General features: G+C 43.2%; 1 protein-coding gene across 2 annotated transcripts in view; it reads left to right on the top strand.

The window, feature by feature from the left end:
* The window catches only part of PRKCB (protein kinase C beta), a 359,342-nt gene that overhangs the window by 238,003 nt on the left and 102,221 nt on the right, over positions 1–19,118 (top strand). For both annotated transcript variants that reach the window (XM_049789114.1, XM_049789113.1), the window contains exons 6-7: positions 16,399–16,555; positions 17,909–18,043. In XM_049789114.1, coding sequence (XP_049645071.1) covers positions 16,399–16,555; positions 17,909–18,043 — 292 coding nt within the window. The remainder of the gene's footprint in view (positions 1–16,398; positions 16,556–17,908; positions 18,044–19,118) is intronic.

Here is a 19,118-nt window from a genome sequence, read left to right on the forward strand (position 1 = left end):
AAGTCTCCTTCAAAGGCATTTGTGCAGTCATTGGCCAGGAAGAATACTCTTAGCCCTGGACCATGTCTGTATAGTTGCGGGATTTGTCTAGAATAGCTTTCTTCAGCCACCAGTCTTCAGAAAAAAGATTGGAAACCATTCATCAAGCTGCTTTGGTGACTACTGCTGGTCTGGGATGGGGACTGGGTGCAGGATGGGGTCTAGTCTACAGGTTTAAAGAGGTTAAAGAAGGGGTCAGAGCAATAGCACAGTAGGGATAGAATTTGCCTTGCATGAGACCAAACTGGCTTCAATCCCTGGCATCCCATATGGTTCTCTGAGCATCACCCTGGAGTGATTCCTGAATTTAGTGCCAGGAGTAATCCCTGAGCATCATCTGGTATGGCTCCAAAGCCAAAAAATTTTAATAATAAAAATATATTTTAATAAAAGAAATAAAAAGTTTAAAGAAGGCTGGTCCAGAAGTTCCTTATGCTTCTTTGTGTTCCATTGTGCAACAGATCTAGATGGGTTTTTACAGAGTTGGACTGAAATTTTCTTGTAGAAGGATATGCTCGTACTGATGAAAGGCATATGTCACATGCTTTCCAGGAAGCCCCTACCCCAGTAAAAATTAGGGCAGTCTCACCACGGAGTATGGATGTACATGGCAGCTCTTTAGGGTTCAAGGATTCTAGGTATAAACTTTGTGTCAGTGAACTGACACACAGGGTCACCCTGATTTTATGTGGCAACCATTTGGGTTTTCTGGGGTCTGTCTAAGCAGCTTCATGGCAAAGTCAGAGAAAGATGCAGAACTTGCCATGCGTGAGAGCAGAGAGGTGGAACAGATGAACCCTTTGTCTGACTGATGCTGAGTCCATTCTCTATCATCCACCCCAGCAGCCCTTGGCATTGCTGCCATCTCACTGCTGTGGGTTGACAAGCTTGTCTCCTCACAACCTGTGACCATCCCAGCTGCAAGACTGTCTCAACGCTGATAATTAGATGTGTGATGCCTGTCGAGCGGCAGCAGTGACAGGAAGGCAGCTGTTTCAGGAGCCTATGGCCATGGTTTGCCTGGGATGACAGAGATGCTGCCCTGAGAACCATGGCTTACTTTTGAGAGGATCTGAGCATATTGTAGGAGATCCTGGTGGGTGACCAGGTCAAGGTACAGAAGGAGATTTGAAGAATCCACAGAGAAATTACAGCATCGGGGGCCAAAAAATAGTACAGTAGGTAGGTGCTTACATTGCATACAGCTGATCTGGGTTCGATCCATGGCCTCCCATATGGTCTCCTGAGCCTGCAAGGAGTGATTTCTGAGTGAAGAGTCAGGAATAACCCCTGAGTACCTCCAAGTGTGGTCCCCAAAACAACAACAACACCAAAACCCAATAAAAAGTCACAACACCATGAACTTCAGAACTAGAAGTGAGTGAAACAGGAGTTTAAGGCTTATGAATCTCAGAATTGATTCTAGCACTGAAAACTGAAGAAGCTTCCAACTGAAGAAGTTGAGGCAAGATGAAGTGGAAAAAAAATCTAGATTTTTTTCAGTCACAAAGGTATCATGGAACAAATGAAGAAACTAGGACTGAGATATCTAAAATCTAAGATGGTTCTCAATTTCCACCTGTTGAATCTCTCTCCCGCTATTACTGATTCAATCTGGGCTATGTGCCAGGGGAGTCCAGCTGTTGGCCTTGAGGTCATTTAGGTCTGAGCATCATTCATTTGCTAAAGGGCCTGTCATTCAAGCAGGTTTTTTTGGGGGTGGGCAGGGAAGTTACTGTGGATGGGAGAAACAGTAGTGCTCAGGGCTTACTCCTGGCTCCATGTTCAGGTATCACCCCTGGCAGAGCTTGGGGGACCTGGGCAGTCCTGGAGACTGAACCTGGGCTGACAGCCTGCAAGGCAAACATCTAAACTACAGCACTGTCTTTACACGCAAGCTAGTTTTCAAGCATCACTGCACTGCCACGATTGCTTTATCAAGTCTCTGGGGAACAGGATGGAGTCCCTGAAGATCAGGGCAAGGACTCTTGGAGGCTGGAGATGCATAACTGACTTGGTTTTTTTTTTTTTTCTGTGTGTGTGTGTGTGTGTGTGTGTGTGTGTGTGTATGTGGTTTTTGGGTCACACCCGGCAGTGCTCAGGGGTTATTCCTGGCTCCAGGCTCAGAAATTGCTCCTGGCAGGCACAGGGGACTACAGGGGATGCCGGGATTCGAACCGATGACCTCCTGAATGAAAGGCAAACGCCCTACCTCGATGCTATCTCTCCGGCCCCAACTGATTTGATTTTAAAATGCAAAATGTGTTCTCTTTGTAATAACTTTAGACTGTGACCAAGAAGGCTGAGAGCTTTGCTTCCCCAAGACTCCCAAACCAACTTCTTTTGCCTCGCCCTCAGATATGACCATTATTTTAAGTCAATTTTGTGTATGTCCTCCCAGTTCATTTTTTGCCAATGTATTTGCATATACAAGCTTGTAAAAATAAATCTCCATTTATTGTACCTTATTCCTTACAATGGATTTGGAGTTTTGTGGGTTTTTTTCCAAGCAAACTACAGAAAATAGTGTACAATGGTACAAAGAGCAGTTTTGTACTCTGCCTTGTTTACTAAACTACTTATATTTCACCCTATTTGGCTGTTCCCTTTGATATTCTCATAAATGGTGTCATGTAGTTTTGCCACATGGGTATTTTCCAACAAGAAGCACATTCTCTGCTCCATGCAAAGTATAAGAACCCGACTCAGGGCATCTAGCATAATCTCCAATCCTCAGTTCATGTATAGATGCCATATATAGATGACATTGAGGTGTCCAGGGCTGATTTTCTTAGACAAAGAGAGATTATGTTCACTGATTAGTTTTGTTGCCTTTTTCTTTTTTTTAATTATCTTTATTTAAACACCATGATTACAAATGTGATTGTAGTTGTATGATTACAGTCATGTAAAGAATGCCCCCCCTTCACCAGTGCAAGATTCTCACCACCAATTTCCCAGATTTCACCAGTGCAAGATTCCCACCACCAATTTCCCAGATCTCCCTCCTCCCCATCCCACCCACACCTGTACTCGAGACAGGCTTTCTATTTCTCTCATTCATTCACATTGTTATGATAGTTTTCAGTGTAGTTATTTCTCTAACTGTACTCATCACTCTATGTGGTGAGCTTTATGTCATGAGCTGCACCTACATGGGTAAATGGGGGAAAATAATGTTTGGGACTGAGTCAGTAAAAGATTAGAAATGAGCTTTGTAGGGCAGTATCAAGGTCACAATACAAGATGGATATTATGCATTTATAAACTATATGCATATAATACTATCAATATATTGTATGCGTGGGGGCACTAGCACCCATGTGGTTTTTGAAATGGAGACCAAGGAGAAAAAATTTCCAGCGACTGTCCCAACATAAACCAGTGCTGTAATGGCCCAGCTCCTCCCAAAGCGCATTCCCATTAGTGTAGGAAGAGATAGGGGGAAAGCCTGATGACCCCTATAGAGTCCACCTGTACAGGCACCCAGGGAAGGCCTGGAGTCCAGGGGAGACAGAGGGGAAGGGTTGGGGCCTGCCAAGCCTCCCAGCACTCCCCAGGCTAGGGAGAAGGCCTCCGGCATGGAGCCTCCCCAAACCCCATACCTGGCAAGAGCTGGCCTCCAGAATCAAAGAGGAAACTGGGAGCCAGATATCTGCCCGCCCTTCCCCATGCACCTCCCCCCTGGAGTATGGAGGGTGGGGGAAGCCTGAGGACCCCTAAGAGTCCACATGATCCCACTTCTGGCCATCTGAGCTGGCACTCAGGGAGGGCCTGGAGTCCAGGGAGAAAGAGGGGGACGGTTGGGGCCTGCCAAGCCTCCCAGCACTCCCCAGGCTAGGGAGAAGGCCTGCGGCATGGGGCCTCCCCAAACCCCATACCTGGCAAGAGCTGGCCTCCCATATAAAAGAGGAAACCAGAAGCCAGATATCTGCTCGCCCTCCTCCCCATGCACCTCCCCGCTGGAGTATGGAGGAAGAGTGGGGAGCCTGAGGACCCTTAAGAGTCCACCTGAAGCCACTTCTAGTCATCTGAGCTGGCACTCAGGGAGGGCCTGGAGTCCAGGGGAGAAAAGGGGGGATGGCTGGGGGCCTGCCAAGCATCCCAGCACTCCTCAGGCTAAGGAAAAGGCCTCCGGCATGGGGGGGTCTCCTTAAACCTCATACCTGGCAAGAGCTGGATAAGCTTAGTTTTTCAGACCTGTTATTTCAGTATGAAAATTTCTAATTTCAGTTGTCAAATTCTCTTGATACTTATTTGTGCTCCAGTCAAGTCTATCGATGCTTTTTTTGAGCTCCCTGAACATCTTCCATAATTCTACTCTAAACCTCTTATTTGAGAGGATACCTAGCTGTTTCTTACTTTTTTGGGTTATCAGAGCAGCCATCTTGATTCTTTAAACATAGAGTTGTACTACAAAATTTCTCCATTGTTAAGGCTGTAGATTGCTTTTTACAATGTGGAGAAATGGAGTTCAGGGGTTAAAAGATAAGCACAACCGCAGAGCGAAGCTGAACGGCTGCACTTTTCTGGTGTAGGTCCTGGAGAGATTATGATCCTTGGTGTCTCTGGGCTGGCTCTGCAGAAAGAAGGCAGAGAGCAGGGCAGCCGTTCTTTTTAAGTCTCTGGGTGCCTAATCACAGGAATCGGCCCCACATTAGTTGTGTGGGTCATCTTACCTGGTGTGGGTCCTGAAGAGATTATAATTCTTGGTGTCTCTGGGCTGGCTCCGCAGAAAGAAGGCAGAGAGCAGGGCAGCCGTTCTTTTTAAGTCTGTTGCCTTTTTCAATCTGTTTGCCCACAAAACTGAATGTTCTCTAGGTTAGCGACCCTTTATCTTTGTTGACTGGTAGAGAGAGTGTAAAAGGTGAGGGGGAGAAGGAGGAAGAAGAGAAAGGGGTGGAGGAGGAGGAAGAAGAAGACGGAGAGGAGAAAGAAGAGGAGGAGAATAAAGCCAGAATGAGGACTCAGTTTATAGAAGAAAATTTCTTCTAAACGAAGTTGCCAAAGCAAAATTCCTGGTACACGTAGTGTGAATTAAAGACATCAAGGCATCTCTGTCTAAAAAGACAGATTTTCCCAATAAATAGTCTGGGATGAGCAAAATTCTTGATAGATTTTTCTTCTTTTTTAAACAATTCTTAGATAAAAAATGGTTCCCGTTTATGCTGCTTTTATGGCTTCAGTTCTGTTACTGATTTTCACACCCCTACAGAAACCTGGTTTTGCTCTCAGGCCACTTGGATGGAAACAGCGAGATATCTCTGTGTGCCATCTCTGTGTGCCTACATAGGCCACTTTGCTCCTGTATGCTGAGCAAACTTCCACCAGAGGGTGGGGCAGGGAGGTGGCTATTTCTGCTCTTCGGGAAGCCTTTTGTACCATCTGGGCTGGCTGGATTTCAACCAAGATAGTAAAGAAACATTTATCAAGAAAAATCAAAGTCATCCTCGCCAAGTGTGGGCTAGAGAGCTTTGCTTCCTTGATACATAGATAGCTGTGGAGAAACACGGTTGGGCAGTGAGAAGCTTCAGCAAACACAGGACTTGGGATCACAGTCTTGCAGCTGCTTGGAGACAAATGCAGCCAGTTCTGGAATAGGGGCCACTCAATCCTCATTGCAGAAATCATCCACCCCTTAAGTGGAGGATAGAAGCAGGGAGAGGTAGAAAGAGTGGAGTTGAACAGAGATAGATGAACTCAGATCTTATTTAGGAATAGTTGGATGTAGGAAGAACAGATGTCTAAGGAGTGGGCATTTTTTTTTTTGCTTTTAACAAATGTCTTTTTATTTGGATGGTACAGCAGGTAGGACACTTACCTTGCACGCTGTTGACCTGGATTTGATCCCCAGCATCCCATATGGTCCCCCAATCATTGCCAAGAGTGGTCCCTGGGGCCCGGAGAGATAGCACAGCGGCGTTTGCCTTGCAAGCAGCCGATCCAGGACCAAAGGTGGTTGGTTCAAATCCCGGTGTCCCATATGGTCTCCCGTGCCTGCCAGGAGCTATTTCTGAGCAGATAGCCAGGAGTAACCCCTGAGCACTGCCGGGTGTGGCCCAAAAACCAAAAAAAAAAAAAAAGAGTGGTCCCTGAAGACAGAGCTAGTCGTAAGCCCTGACCACAGCTAATTGTGGCTCAAAAACTAAAAGAAAAAAATTGTTGTTGAAATAGTGATTTTGCAAAGTTGTTCATAATAGAGTTGTTTCAAGCATACAATGTTCCAATTCCAGTCCCACCACCAATGTTCCCCTCTATCCACTAATGCCCCCAAGTTCCTTCCCAATCTGCTCCTTTGGTAACCATATAAGCAACTTATTTCATATTGACTTAAAGACTTAAAGGTATGACAAGTGCAACTGTCCAAAAATAAATCAGGGAAAGTCACTTTTGGTAGTTGATTGCTATATGAATTTAATCTACATGAATAAACAAATTCAAATAATATGAATACCTATTCTTTTTTTCCTTTTCTTTCTCTTTCTTTTTTGGTTTTTGGAACACCCCTGCTCAGGGGTTAGTTCTGGCTCTGTGCTCAGAAATCACTCCTGGCAGGCTTGGGGGACCATATGGGAGGCCAAGGATTGAACCCGGGTCCATCCTTAGTCAGCCACATGCAAAGCAAATGCCCTACTGCTATGCTATCTCTCCGGTCCCTATGCCTTTTCTTATTTACGTAAGTAAGTTTCCAACTCTGGCATCTAGAATAAATAGTAAATTTTTTGGATACCTAGGTATATTTAGGGTCTACTCCCAGCATAGCTTGTGTGGATGGTGGCCACACTGAGCAATGCTCAGCTCTATGGTGCTGCCCTTATATGGAGTGCAGGGGGCTCACAATACAAAGCTACTTGGGCCTGGTAGTGGTAGTGGTAGTGGTGACATGTGGTGCCTGGGATCAAATGCAAGACCTCAAGCTTACTAGATGTGTGCTTTTACTTAAGTTCCCTCTCAAGGTCTCAGAGTCTTAAAATATTTATCATGAGGTTAGTTCAAGAATATAACACACAACTTTAGGACCAAGGGTCAACAGAATAGATGAGGGAAGGGGTGGAGATGAATTGTATGGTAAAGATGGTAAAGGATAGAATTGCATTTTCAGTGCTCACCTTGACATAGTGTATATACTTGTTAGCTTTCTTATGATTTTTGTTCTAAGGATGCAGGCTTGTACAGTGAAACATGTACATTGTTATAGTGTAGTGGTGTTTTTTTCTTTTTTTTTGATAAAAAGGAAAATGTAAGGTGTTAAGATTGTCTGATGAGCTTAGAGCCACAACTAAGCCCTAGGCACTGCTGGTGTGACCCCCCCCTAATTAAAAATAGATTTAAAACAATTTTGGGTTAAGGGGATCCCAAACTTTCCTCTCGGTTCTGGAGGCCTTCGGAGTTAGACCAGACAATATTTTAACCATAAATGGTAGAGTTCTTTTTTCACCACATCCTTGTCCACACAGATTATTCCCAGTGTTTTTGACATGTACCATCTTCACAGGTGTAAGATGATATTTTATTGTCATCTTGATTTGAATTTGCCTAGTAATAGGTGATGATGAGCAGTTTTTCATGTGCTTGTAGGCCATCTGTTGGTCTTCCTATGAGAAGTGTCTGTTCATTTCATCTCCCCATTTTTGATGAAATTTTTCAGTTTTGTGTTTTTTGTTCTTGGTTTTGGTTTTGGTTTTTGGGTCACATCTGGCAGCACTCAGGAGTTACTCCTGGCTCTATGCTCAGAAATAGCTCCTGGCAGGCTCAGGGGACCATATGGGATGCTGGGATTTGAACCACCGACCTTCTGCATGTGAGGCTAACTTCTTACCTCCTCCATACTATCTGGTTTTCAGATTTTTTTAAGTTTAATTTTGTGAGTACTTTGTACATCCTGGATATTAATCTTTTTTTTTTTTGATTTTGGGCCACACCTGGCATTGCTCAGGGGTTACTCCTGGCTGTCTGCTCAGAAATAGCTCCTGGCAGGCACGGGGGACCATGTGGGACACCGGGATTCGAACCTACCACCTTTGGTCCTGGATCAGCTGCTTGCAAGGCAAACGCCGCTGTGCTATCTCTCCGGGCCCGGATATTAATCTTTTATCTGATGCGTTGAATGCAAATATTTTCTCCCAGTCAGTTGTCTTTTAGTTTTAATTAATGTTTATTTTTCCATACAGAAACTTTTTATTTGATATGGTACCATTTGTTTGTTTTGGCATTGGCATCATATTGTTGAAGATTCCTTTGAGTTCTAAGCCCCCAGTACAAAAAAAAATTCAAAAGGACATTTGCACAATGCTATGCATTGTAGCATTTTGTATAATAGGTAAGTTTTAAAATTAACCTAGATGTCCAACAGATGAGTGGACCATGAAGATGTGGTGCATGGTACATATACACAATGAAATACTATACAGTAATGCAGAATGATGTGATTATATCATTCACTGCAACATATATGGAACTGTAAGTTATCATGTTAAATGAAGTAAGCCAGAAAAAGAATAAATGCAAGATAAATGCAAGATGATATCACTTGTATGTGTTTGGCTTGGCACTTGGAGATGATACAACAAGACGCAAACTGGCTCCTGTTGGCTTGGCTTATTATTCTTTCACCACCACCCAGCTTCTGGGGGTAGAGATACGGTGCCTGGAGTGGTTTCACAACTCATGGATTTTATTTTACAACTTGCACTCGAACAGTGACCCAGGCCCCAGGAACCCAAGAAGACCCCAAGGACAGTGAATTATTTGACCCTCTGGTGGATAATCATCATCACAGCCTCCTTCAGCTAAACTGAGTGTGCAGTGCCCGTCACTGAAACATTGGTGCACATGGCCCCCTTTCTGAATGGCTTGATATTGCTCTGGTCTGCTTACTCAGCTGCCCTACTACCCATGGTAGCAGAGATCCCCTCAAGTAGTTACAGAAGTAGGCAGTGAAGGAGAGAGAGAAGTTGAAGACTCTGAGCAGTGTTCCAAAGAAAAATATCAAGGCCCACCACTTTACTTCTCCAAAAGGTGATTTGTGTGAGAACCTTGGCCCCCAACCTACAGCAGCTTATCGAGATCACTGATAGGCTAGAAGCCAAAGAAAAAGCTCCGTTTGAGGGAGACCAACAGTAGGAAGTTGAGTGGACCTCCTACCCAGATTTCAGCTCAGGAACTGAAGGCCTTTTTGTCCCAGACAACCTCAGCAGCTTACTACAGAAGGAGAAGATGGAGGATCCAAGCCCAGCCGAAGAAGTACAACTGCTTTCAGAACCTCCTGCAACTTTCTTCTAGGTTAATCTCTAGATCCTATTTGTGTCATTTGCGTCTAGATCCTATTGCCAGTTAAACTATGTGTTTGGTTAAACTGTGTGTTCTACCTGTATAGATCTTAATGCTACTCTTTTGTTCTATGCCCCACTGCAAACAGATAATTTTGTATTCAACTTTAGTGCTTTAATAATGGTTTGCACAATTCTGGAGAAATGCATAATGTTGTTAGATTTTAATAGTTCTCAGTTGTCCTAGTGAATGTTTCCCAATTGCTGTGATGTTTGATTGTGTATATTATATAGCAACTTATTCTCAAATTATGTCTGCAAAAATATTCTAATGTCTTTGTCCACAGAAGTTGATGGAAAAGGAATTTGGATACTATAGACTTTTATTACAGTGCTTAGTATAAAATGTTTTAGCAAAAATTATTTTTAAACTGTATATAACCTACAAAAATGTTCTTGTGATTATTTTAGAGATTATGAAAAGTAACGCAGATGTTCTAGACTTGCATCACAGTGCTCAGTGTAAGGATATTTAAGAATTTTCACTGGTGTATGTCAGGACATTATGTCGTGACATTCACTGGTATTTTTTTTCTCCTTGGTCTCCATTTCAAAAACTGTGCAGGGGCACTAGCCCCCGTGCATACCATATATATTTAAAATAAAAAATGGGAGAATGGACTCTTAGGCTGGGAAGAGACCAGCTTGGGTGGGAATACCATATTTGAATATTGTAGATATATTCCCTCAACCACTATAACTATTATTGAATATCCCCTTAAACAATGACAATTGTGTCCACTGTCTTAAGTTAGATTGTTTATTTTCCCCACTTTTTATCTTTTTTTCTCTTTGTGAACTGTTCAATAAGGAATTTTGGTGAAGAGTCCCTCAGTTTAATGCTTATGTTTGATCCAGGTCACGGGGATTGTTGGACTTGTTCTTGCAGCCACCTTATGCAATGATAACGCCATGTGGCATTATTCCTTGTTTGCATGGGCATGTTAAAATGGAAAATACTATACATACAAATAAGTTCTTATCTAATAGAGATAGGAACACACAAATCCTGTGGTGCAATGGGACCTAACACCCTGAACATTGACATGATGACCTGGCACAGGCCTCAGAGGTTTGGGCATTTTCCAGTCACCCCTGAACCAGGGAAGCCATCTATGAAACATCCAAAGTTGTCTATGACATCACCTGAAAGCAATCCTCTGCCAGGGAAGACCCTAGTGCTTCTCTGACATCGATTTACTAAAAAGAGTCTTCTCTTAACACTGAGAAGATTTAATCAACAACAATGACCTGCGTACTGGACAGGGCTTTTTGCATTGCCCTTTAATTGTGAGTTGAAATTAGATGGACTACGCACCATTCTGACTTCAATGTAGGATATACAGATTCCAGGATCTTCAATACAGAAACATGATACCAACAACAGAGACTATTGGCACTACAGATAATGGCTTGGATTGGACAAATTAGTTTGCCTGGAGCCTAGAATTGGACTTATGTCAGGAAACTTAAGGGGTAAGGTCTCCTTGTATTTAGGCCAATGTTTTTCCTTTCCATGTCCCCCATACTTTGGTGGGCCTGTGCAAACGATAATTGTCACTCTAACATTGTTTTTACAGTGCTTCTTTGACTCTAAATCTTTAAGAAACCACTTGTAAAATCATCTGGAACTGCACTTTTGTTTTTGTTTAGTTTCAGTTTCCATTCTTGAATATGTCTTTTGGTGTTTTTTGCTATTTTTTTCATTAAGTCTTGAATGGCTGTGAGATTCTAAAACTATGTTTATTTCCGCTGGATGATTCAATTTAGTTAAAGTTAGTCCAGACATTTTGGATGGGGGGAGAGGGAGGAAGAAGAGAGAGAAGGGAGAGGAGAGAGTAGGTGAGAGTAGGTGAGTGGAGGAGAGGAGAGAAAAGAAAAAATGTATGTCCCAGAGATAGGCAGGGGAGAAGGCATAAAGAAGGATGGGAGGGAAATTGGAGACATCAGTAGTGGGAAATATGCACTGGTAAAGGGTATTGTATATTGTATGACTTTAACTGTGGAAAAAAACAATAAATATATTATGAACAATCTTATAGCCATGGTGTTTAAATAAAGTAATTAATAAAAAAAGAGAGGAGAAAAAAAAAGAACTTTCAAATTAAGTGAATGCAGAAAGATTCTAATATTTATGTTCAGAGGAGCTTATGAAAAAATGTGATATGTATAAGACAAAGATATGGAAAAAGCTGTTTGTGTTGAGAATATGTATATACAATCTGACCTTTGATGCTTTTTCTAATATAAAGTTTATTTATTTAGTTATTGATTGGTTTGCAGGCCATACCTGGTGGTGTTCAGAGGTTACTTCTGGCTTTGTACTCAGAACTTACCCGTGGCAAGCTGGGGGACCATATGGGTTGCTGGGAATTGAACTGGTCCTTCCCAAGTCGGGGACATGCAAGGCAAACACCCTACCACTGTGCTATCTCTCCAGCCCCTGACCTTTGATGCATTTACAGCCAAGTTTTACTGTGCCAATGCAAAACAACAACCACTTTTATAAGTTCTGGTCTGGGGTTCCCACCTCTGGTTGAGAACAGTAGAACAAAACTTGTAGCCTTAAAATTTTTTTTGTTTGTTTTGTTTTAAACAGAAAGGGTGGAATTGTAGATGACACCCAGCCATTAACTCAAAACAAAGGAATTTCCCCCATCTTCCTCTTTCTGTTAAATCTCTCCTTTGGTATGTAAAAGCCCACCTGAATCACTTTGCCCTGCCATGCTTTGCCCTGCCCTGATGTAGTTTGTTCTGTGATAATAAAGAAAAGGCACTTGTGGCTTGGTGGTCTAAGATAACACCACTCCAAGGGCAGACTGGCTTCTGACTGGCGTGGTTTATTAATCTTTCACTGCTACCCTTCTTCAGACCCATCTGCCTGGAGGTAGAAATACGATGCCTGGGGCGGTTTCACAACTTGTGGGTTTTATTTTACACATGTGGTATTTAGAATAACTGCATGATGGAATACAATGGCTTAAAGGGAGGCTGCCTAGATCACTCTTGGTCCCAGAGAAGGAAAGAAATAGAACAGAGAGGGAGAAAGACAGCTGTGAAATAATGGGCACAGGGGTCAAGAGAATTCAGACATATCAGTGGTACTAAGAAAGGACAGAGCTAAATACCCAAATCATGGAGTCAACAACACTTAAATTATGAGACTCAAACTTTAACAAACAAATTTAAAAAGTTGCCAGTGAAGATGGCAGGGAGGAAACCTGGGAGGGAGTTTGACATAGATGGTGGGATTGGTGCCTGAGCACTGTTGTTAGTTCCAGACTCAAGATCCATCCTACAAAGACAAGAAGAGATGACAGTAATGCAAAAAGCAAAGGAGTTTATTCTAGATACTAGCATGGTGGCAACCCTGAGGTAGGTTTTCAGGTTCCCATTTATGAGGTTACAGAGGCTTCAACTATCTGATCATCCTGGTATTTCTTGGAATGCACCCTTAATGACCTGAATTCCTTAGTTTATGGCCATTGAGGATTTCTCAGAATTCACCCTTGATGTTCCAGAAACTTGTTGTTTGCTCAAGGCCCAGTTACCCTTTTGTCAGGCCAAGCTTGTCATGGCAGTTCTTATGTTTAAGCAAAACAGCAGTTAATTCTAAACTTAAATTCTAATATTCCCTTCTAGCACTGAATGTCTGAAACTCAACTATGAGTGACTTTCTGAATCACAGTGATTTAATTAAAAATTATCATACAAGAAATACACCACCCCTTATCCTAAATAGAGCCCTCAAAATGCTGTGGTCATATACTTGGAGTAGAAGAATATCTTCTCCTTAGTTATACAGAGGTGCATGTTCTTGAGACAAAGTAGAACAGGGTGGAGGAGAGAGAAGAGTGACTTCTGGCAGCTGCAATGCCCATCAGCGCCGACAAGTTTCTATTGCTTCAGAGCACTTGAGACCTGTTTTGTGCTACTCACTCTGTGATGGACGTGTCCTTCCAAGAACCCCACCTGGAAATGGCCATGTGCTGTCTGTCTAGAAAGGCCAACGAAGCTGAGGAAGCAGTAAACTAGCTATTGTATTCTAGGGGGAAGTTACACATACTGCTTTCTCACTGTCTTGAAATGCGGACTCAGAGGACAGTTTCCTTGCTGTGTGCTCTAAACTCCCTTGTGTCAGCAGCTCCTGGAATCATGAGCTGGTCTTAGTGCATCACAACCAAGCAATGTGGGTGTGTTCTGGAAGGTGGAGAAAGACACTTCTGGTGGAAAGAATAAAATTAAATATCAGATTCACGATTCTTGAGAAGTGCAAGGAATCCTCTTTGCTATCAATCTAGTAGGGGATAGCTAGGTCTTCATATCACAAAAACGGATGAATAAAATGAAAGAATAAAAGAATAAAAAGAATGAATAAAAGTGATGGTGGTATGAGCAAGCAGCAGCATTTGAGTGAATTTTTTTAGACTCTTCCTTGGGTCCCAGGTTTGGTGCAAAACATACAAGAGTCTTTAAGCAATTGGACCCTAACAACAACTCAAAGAGGAAACATTATCTCCTTTTCATTCATCAGGAAATGGAGATTTATATATGTTAAGTAAATGTGTCAAAATACAAGTCACTGTTACACAACCTTAAATCTGCTACTTCATGTGACAAGGGGACTGTTATTATTATTGTTGTTATTATTAATTGCTTTGGGAGCCACATATGTGCAGCTCAGAGGTCACTCCTGACTTTGTACTCAGGGATCACTCCTGGCAGTGCACAGGGATCATAAGGGATGTCAGTGGTCATATCTAGGCTGACAGCATGCAAGGCAAATGCCCTTCCTTCTGTACTATCTCCACAACTATCTTATTAAGCAGGAACCACACTTTAAATACATTCGGTTTTATATAGGGACAGAATCTACCTCTTATCCCCAGTTCCTAGAAGAAAACATAGGATCTGATTGTAGGATTTCAGAGAATTAGAGTCAAAAGGGTAACATTTCTGCTTTGTATACGGGAATGAGATGCCATTTGTAAGCTGAGCTGGAGCATGAATTCAACCTCTGGACAAGTGGCTAGCAGTGCCATTATGTTGGCTTGCAGAAAATGTTTGTGCAGGACAAGTTACAGCTGGCATACAGCTGAGTTTTCGCCCTGCAACCACAAGCCTGCTTGTCATCTTGCTTTTTCAGTTCTCACCCATTCTAAGAGGGAAGAGGCTCAGGCTAAATATAACCCATCCTGCCACTCATAGGTGATTGGTTGGACATAGGAAAATGAAGGGAAGATAGAAGCACTGAATAAGGGCTGGGGTTTGTTTGATATGTAAAATAGAGTGGGACTGTTTTCTAGGGGAATGATCATAATGTGCTGAAACTTTAAACTGGAGTGAATTGAGTGAAGATTACAAGGTCTGAGGAGAAAGTCGTTTCTAATGGTGAAAGACCTTTTCTAGTGAGTTCTTGAATTGATGAGATGGAGAAATGGGAATGTGAGAGGATGTGTATGTGAGACTTAGATTGAGAACATGGTGTCATCTTTGAAGCCTCAGGGAGGTAAGAGTGATGGAACACAAGCAAGGCTACATGGATTAAGGGGGAATTTAGTTCTTGCTTTCCAAAATTTTTTTCTTCTATTTCTTTTCCTTGTCACTTTAAACTAACAAAACTTTCATGTCTTTTATCTTATTGCATGGTGAAACACTTAGAAAAAGTTGTAGAATGCTGGCTTGTGGTCATGGTGTCTGGCTTATTTCCAACTTGAATAGAATTGAATTTATTGTTAATAGTGATGGGGGCTGATTGTGGGATACTGCATGGGTAAAGGAGTTTGCCTTGCATGTAGCTCCTCATGGTCTAATCCTCAGTCTCCCATAGGGGTCCCCCAGGTACCATTAGGAGTGACCCTGAGGACAGAGCTAGGAGTAAGCCCTAAGCATAGCTGGGTGAGGCCCCAAAATCCAGAAAAAGAAAATCATTGACAGTGGTGTTTTATTTCAGATAGTCTTTATCCTGTGAAGGAAGGCCTTATTTGTTTTAGCTAACCATGATAAACCTATGTTTTTCTTCTTTGACCTAGAAGGAGGATAAATGTTTTGTTAATTTGGTGTTTTTGTTTTGGGGTCATAACTGGTAATGCTCAGGGTTACTCCTGACTCTTCACTCAGTAATTACTCCTTGTGGTTTGGGGGAACAAATGGGATGCCAGGGATTGAACCCAAGTCGGCCACATGAAAATGCAAGTGCCTTATTCACTGTACTATCTCTCTGGCTCCCTTTATATATATATATATATATATATATATATATATATATATATATATATATATTTATTCTTGAAGTTTTATGTACATGGAATCATACAAATATGTGACTTGCAGCTCATGGTCTGCAGGTACTTCTTGTTTTTGTTTTTTTGGTTTTTGGGCCACACCCGGTGACGCTCAGGGGTTACTCCTGGCAATGCGCTCAGAAGTCGCTCCTGGCTTGGGGGACCATATGGGACACCGGGGGATCGAACCGCGGTCCATCCAAGGCTAGCGCAGGCAAAGCAGGCACCTTACCTCTAGCGCCACCGCCCGGCCCCGGTCTGCAGGTACTTCTAACAGTTCTGTTCACAATAGCCTAGAAGGGAAACCAATACTGATGAATGGACAAACCAACTTTAATATGTTTATGTGAGGATGCATACCATCTAGCCACAATTGTATTACAATCCAGCCTGTAACACGGGTGAGGTTGGGAAATATGGTGCTCGTGAGGGTAAGCCAGACTTCTTGTTCACTTTTGTGGTAAACAAGCTTAGTGTCTGGCCATTAATCTTCAAGGTAGAGCCGGGAGACAAGAATCAAATTCAGAGCCATTCAAAGCCAAGACAGCAGAATCAGCCGCTGGCCTGTTTATTTCACTTTAACTCTGATGTCCAAAGATGAAAATTTCTCGTAGGTAAATGTGATGTCAAGGACCCCTTCCACAGATTCATTCTAGAATCTTTGCTGCTTAATGCTGAGATATCAGCAGGATGCTGGATGTTAAAATGCCCTTTTCTTCTATGGTTTTTTTGGTTTTGTTTTTTAGTGAGAGATGCGAAAAACCTGGTACCCATGGACCCTAATGGCTTGTCAGATCCTTATGTGAAGCTGAAATTGATTCCGGACCCCAAAAGTGAGAGCAAGCAGAAAACCAAAACCATCAAGTGCTCCCTCAACCCTGAGTGGAATGAGACATTTAAATTGTAAGTGAAGTGATGGTGGCCCCATGTGGGGCTTGCAGAGTCTGGGGTGTTCCTCACGCAGCTCTATTTTCTGCCCTTCTTCTCCTTCCCTCCCTCTCGTCTTCCTTTCTCTCCTCCATCTGCATTTTGCCTTGCATGCCAAATAAAAAATGGATTTTTTTAAAAATAGAGTTGAGAATGTCTATGATGTGGGGGTGTGGATAGCATAGAAAATAGTATAATGTGTTGCTAGGTGAAAGCAAAATCTGAGGAACAGACTTAGATCCCAGTGAACAATTGGGGGGCTCCCCAAAGGTATGGTGGTAGGGTAACCTCATTGGGGTGAGAGTTCATGGAGAAAGATGAGCTCAGATCTTGCTAGCCTCTCCAGCTTGCTTCCCTGAAAGTCTTCTCTGGCCAGTGCTCCAAGCCACCAGAGGTGACCCCTGGCGTTCTAGAGTTGTTGACTTTGTCAGGAGAGAGGGATGGAGCAGATATTGTTGGTAACAAGCACAATCTGAAACTCTTTTGGGTCATTTCCTTCCCACTTGACCCCTGGGGCTTAACAGAGCTTAAATCTGTGCTCAGACTCCCTGGAAATAGGGAATAGAGTAGGGTGTAGCCCCAGAGGCCACCATCCAGAAACTGCTTTCCTTTGGGTATTCTCATCCCTATTTCTTTCTCCCATGGCAAGCTTGGGTCCCATTTTCTCCACTCTCATGCCCCAGAGCACATAGAGTCCCCTGACAGGCTGGCATCCACAAATCTTTCCCTACAGGGATTCTTGTCTCATTTGCCCTCCAGATGCATGAAGCTCGCACGCACGTGCGCACACGCGCGCACACACACACACACACACACACACTCGTGTGCATGCAAGCACAGTTATATAATTGGTAACCAAGTTGCACGGTGGTTAACACCAGCCAGTCTTCACAGTGAAAGTGGGAAGAACTGATCCACTAAAGTGGCTTGGTTTTTATCATAAGCTGTCAGACAGGGATATACCCATTCCGCATAGGACATGCTTAGGCTGGAAACAGAATACGAGTGTGGTGGCACTTTGTATGTGGAGACATCTTTATGCTGGAGAGATAGGACAGTGAGAATATATTCTCCTTACTCATGGCCAACCTGGATTTGATTCCAGAAAGGGTCCCACAAGCACCACCAGGAGGGATCCCTGAGCACTACTGGATGTGGCCCCAAAACAAACTTGCATGAAAAAAAAAAAGCCTTGCTTTGGGCCTTGTTCTCTTTTGTGTTCTTCCTATCTTCAGACTTTGGTCTCTGTTGTACTTTTCTCCCTGTCCCTTGCCCACTGCACCTGCTTGAGGGACTAAAGCCTCCCTGACTTGTCTCTCTGTCTCACAGCCAACTGAAAGAGTCAGACAAGGACAGGCGACTGTCGGTTGAGATCTGGGACTGGGACCTGACCAGCAGAAATGACTTCATGGGCTCATTGTCATTTGGCATCTCGGAGCTGCAGAAAGCTGGCGTGGATGGCTGGTAAGGAGCGTCTTTCTTCAGATGCCCAGCCCATAGTTTGGTCTGGTAATCCTGGGGTCTAGTAGGTGTCCTCCAAAGAGTTGACCTTCTGAAATACCATCAGAAGGAAAATTATGGTGGATTAGCTCCACTTCACATATATTTCCTGTTTTTGTCCTTAAAATTTTTTTAAAATCTCTTCCTGGGGCCAGAAGATAGCATAGTGATAAGGCATGCGGCCGACCCAGGAGGAACCCAGTTTGATTCCTGGCATTCCATATGGTCCCCCAGCCTGCCAAGGGCGATTTCTGAGTGCAGAGCTGGGAGTAACCCCTGAGCGCTGCCAGGTGTGGCCCCAAAAAAACAATAAATAAAGTCTGAAAAAATATCTCTTTCTGAGAGCTGGAGAAATAGTTCAGGAGGTTGAATGCTTGCCTTGTATGCAGATAACCTGGGTTCAAATCCCAGGATCCCATATGATCACCTCCAGGAATAATTACTAAGTGCAGAGCCAGGAGTAACCCCAGAGCATCGAGGGGTGTGGCTTCCAAAAAATGTTTTAACAAAAAAATGCCTCCTGACATTTTCAAAACCCAGAACATTTCTCTTATGCCAGAGAAATCTGAATTGATGACTCAGAAGACCTTAAGTGTGTATGGGCAGGTGTGGCTTACTGGGCCCAAAGGCAGCACATGAGAACAGGTGGACAAGCTGTGTCGATGTGGATTTTCTGTTTGCCATAGTTTTTACTGCTCTTTTAGGCATTGTCCCTAGTCCCACTCTCTGCAGTGAAACCATCTGACTGGGTACCCAGGAACTCGAGTGTCTTTGGCTGGTCCCTTAGCAGACAAGGCTGGCACTGCTAGGACCTACCTCCTTAGTAATACCCTTCAGTAGGGCACTTCCTCAGCCTGGCCACAGAAATGCTAGGGGATATTCTTTTCTATATTGAGACCTTTAGTCCAAATATCAATGGAGAGATGGGGGAAGCCCGTGGGCAGTTTTGCTTTGCATTTGTCCTGGTAAAGGAGTTTGATTAAACCAAAGGTTCTACACACTTCTTTGGCCAAAAGCTTCCTTTTCAGAAAAATAAAAA

This window comes from Suncus etruscus, chromosome 15 (genome assembly GCF_024139225.1).
Source record: "Suncus etruscus isolate mSunEtr1 chromosome 15, mSunEtr1.pri.cur, whole genome shotgun sequence".
Lineage (NCBI taxonomy): Eukaryota > Metazoa > Chordata > Mammalia > Eulipotyphla > Soricidae > Suncus > Suncus etruscus.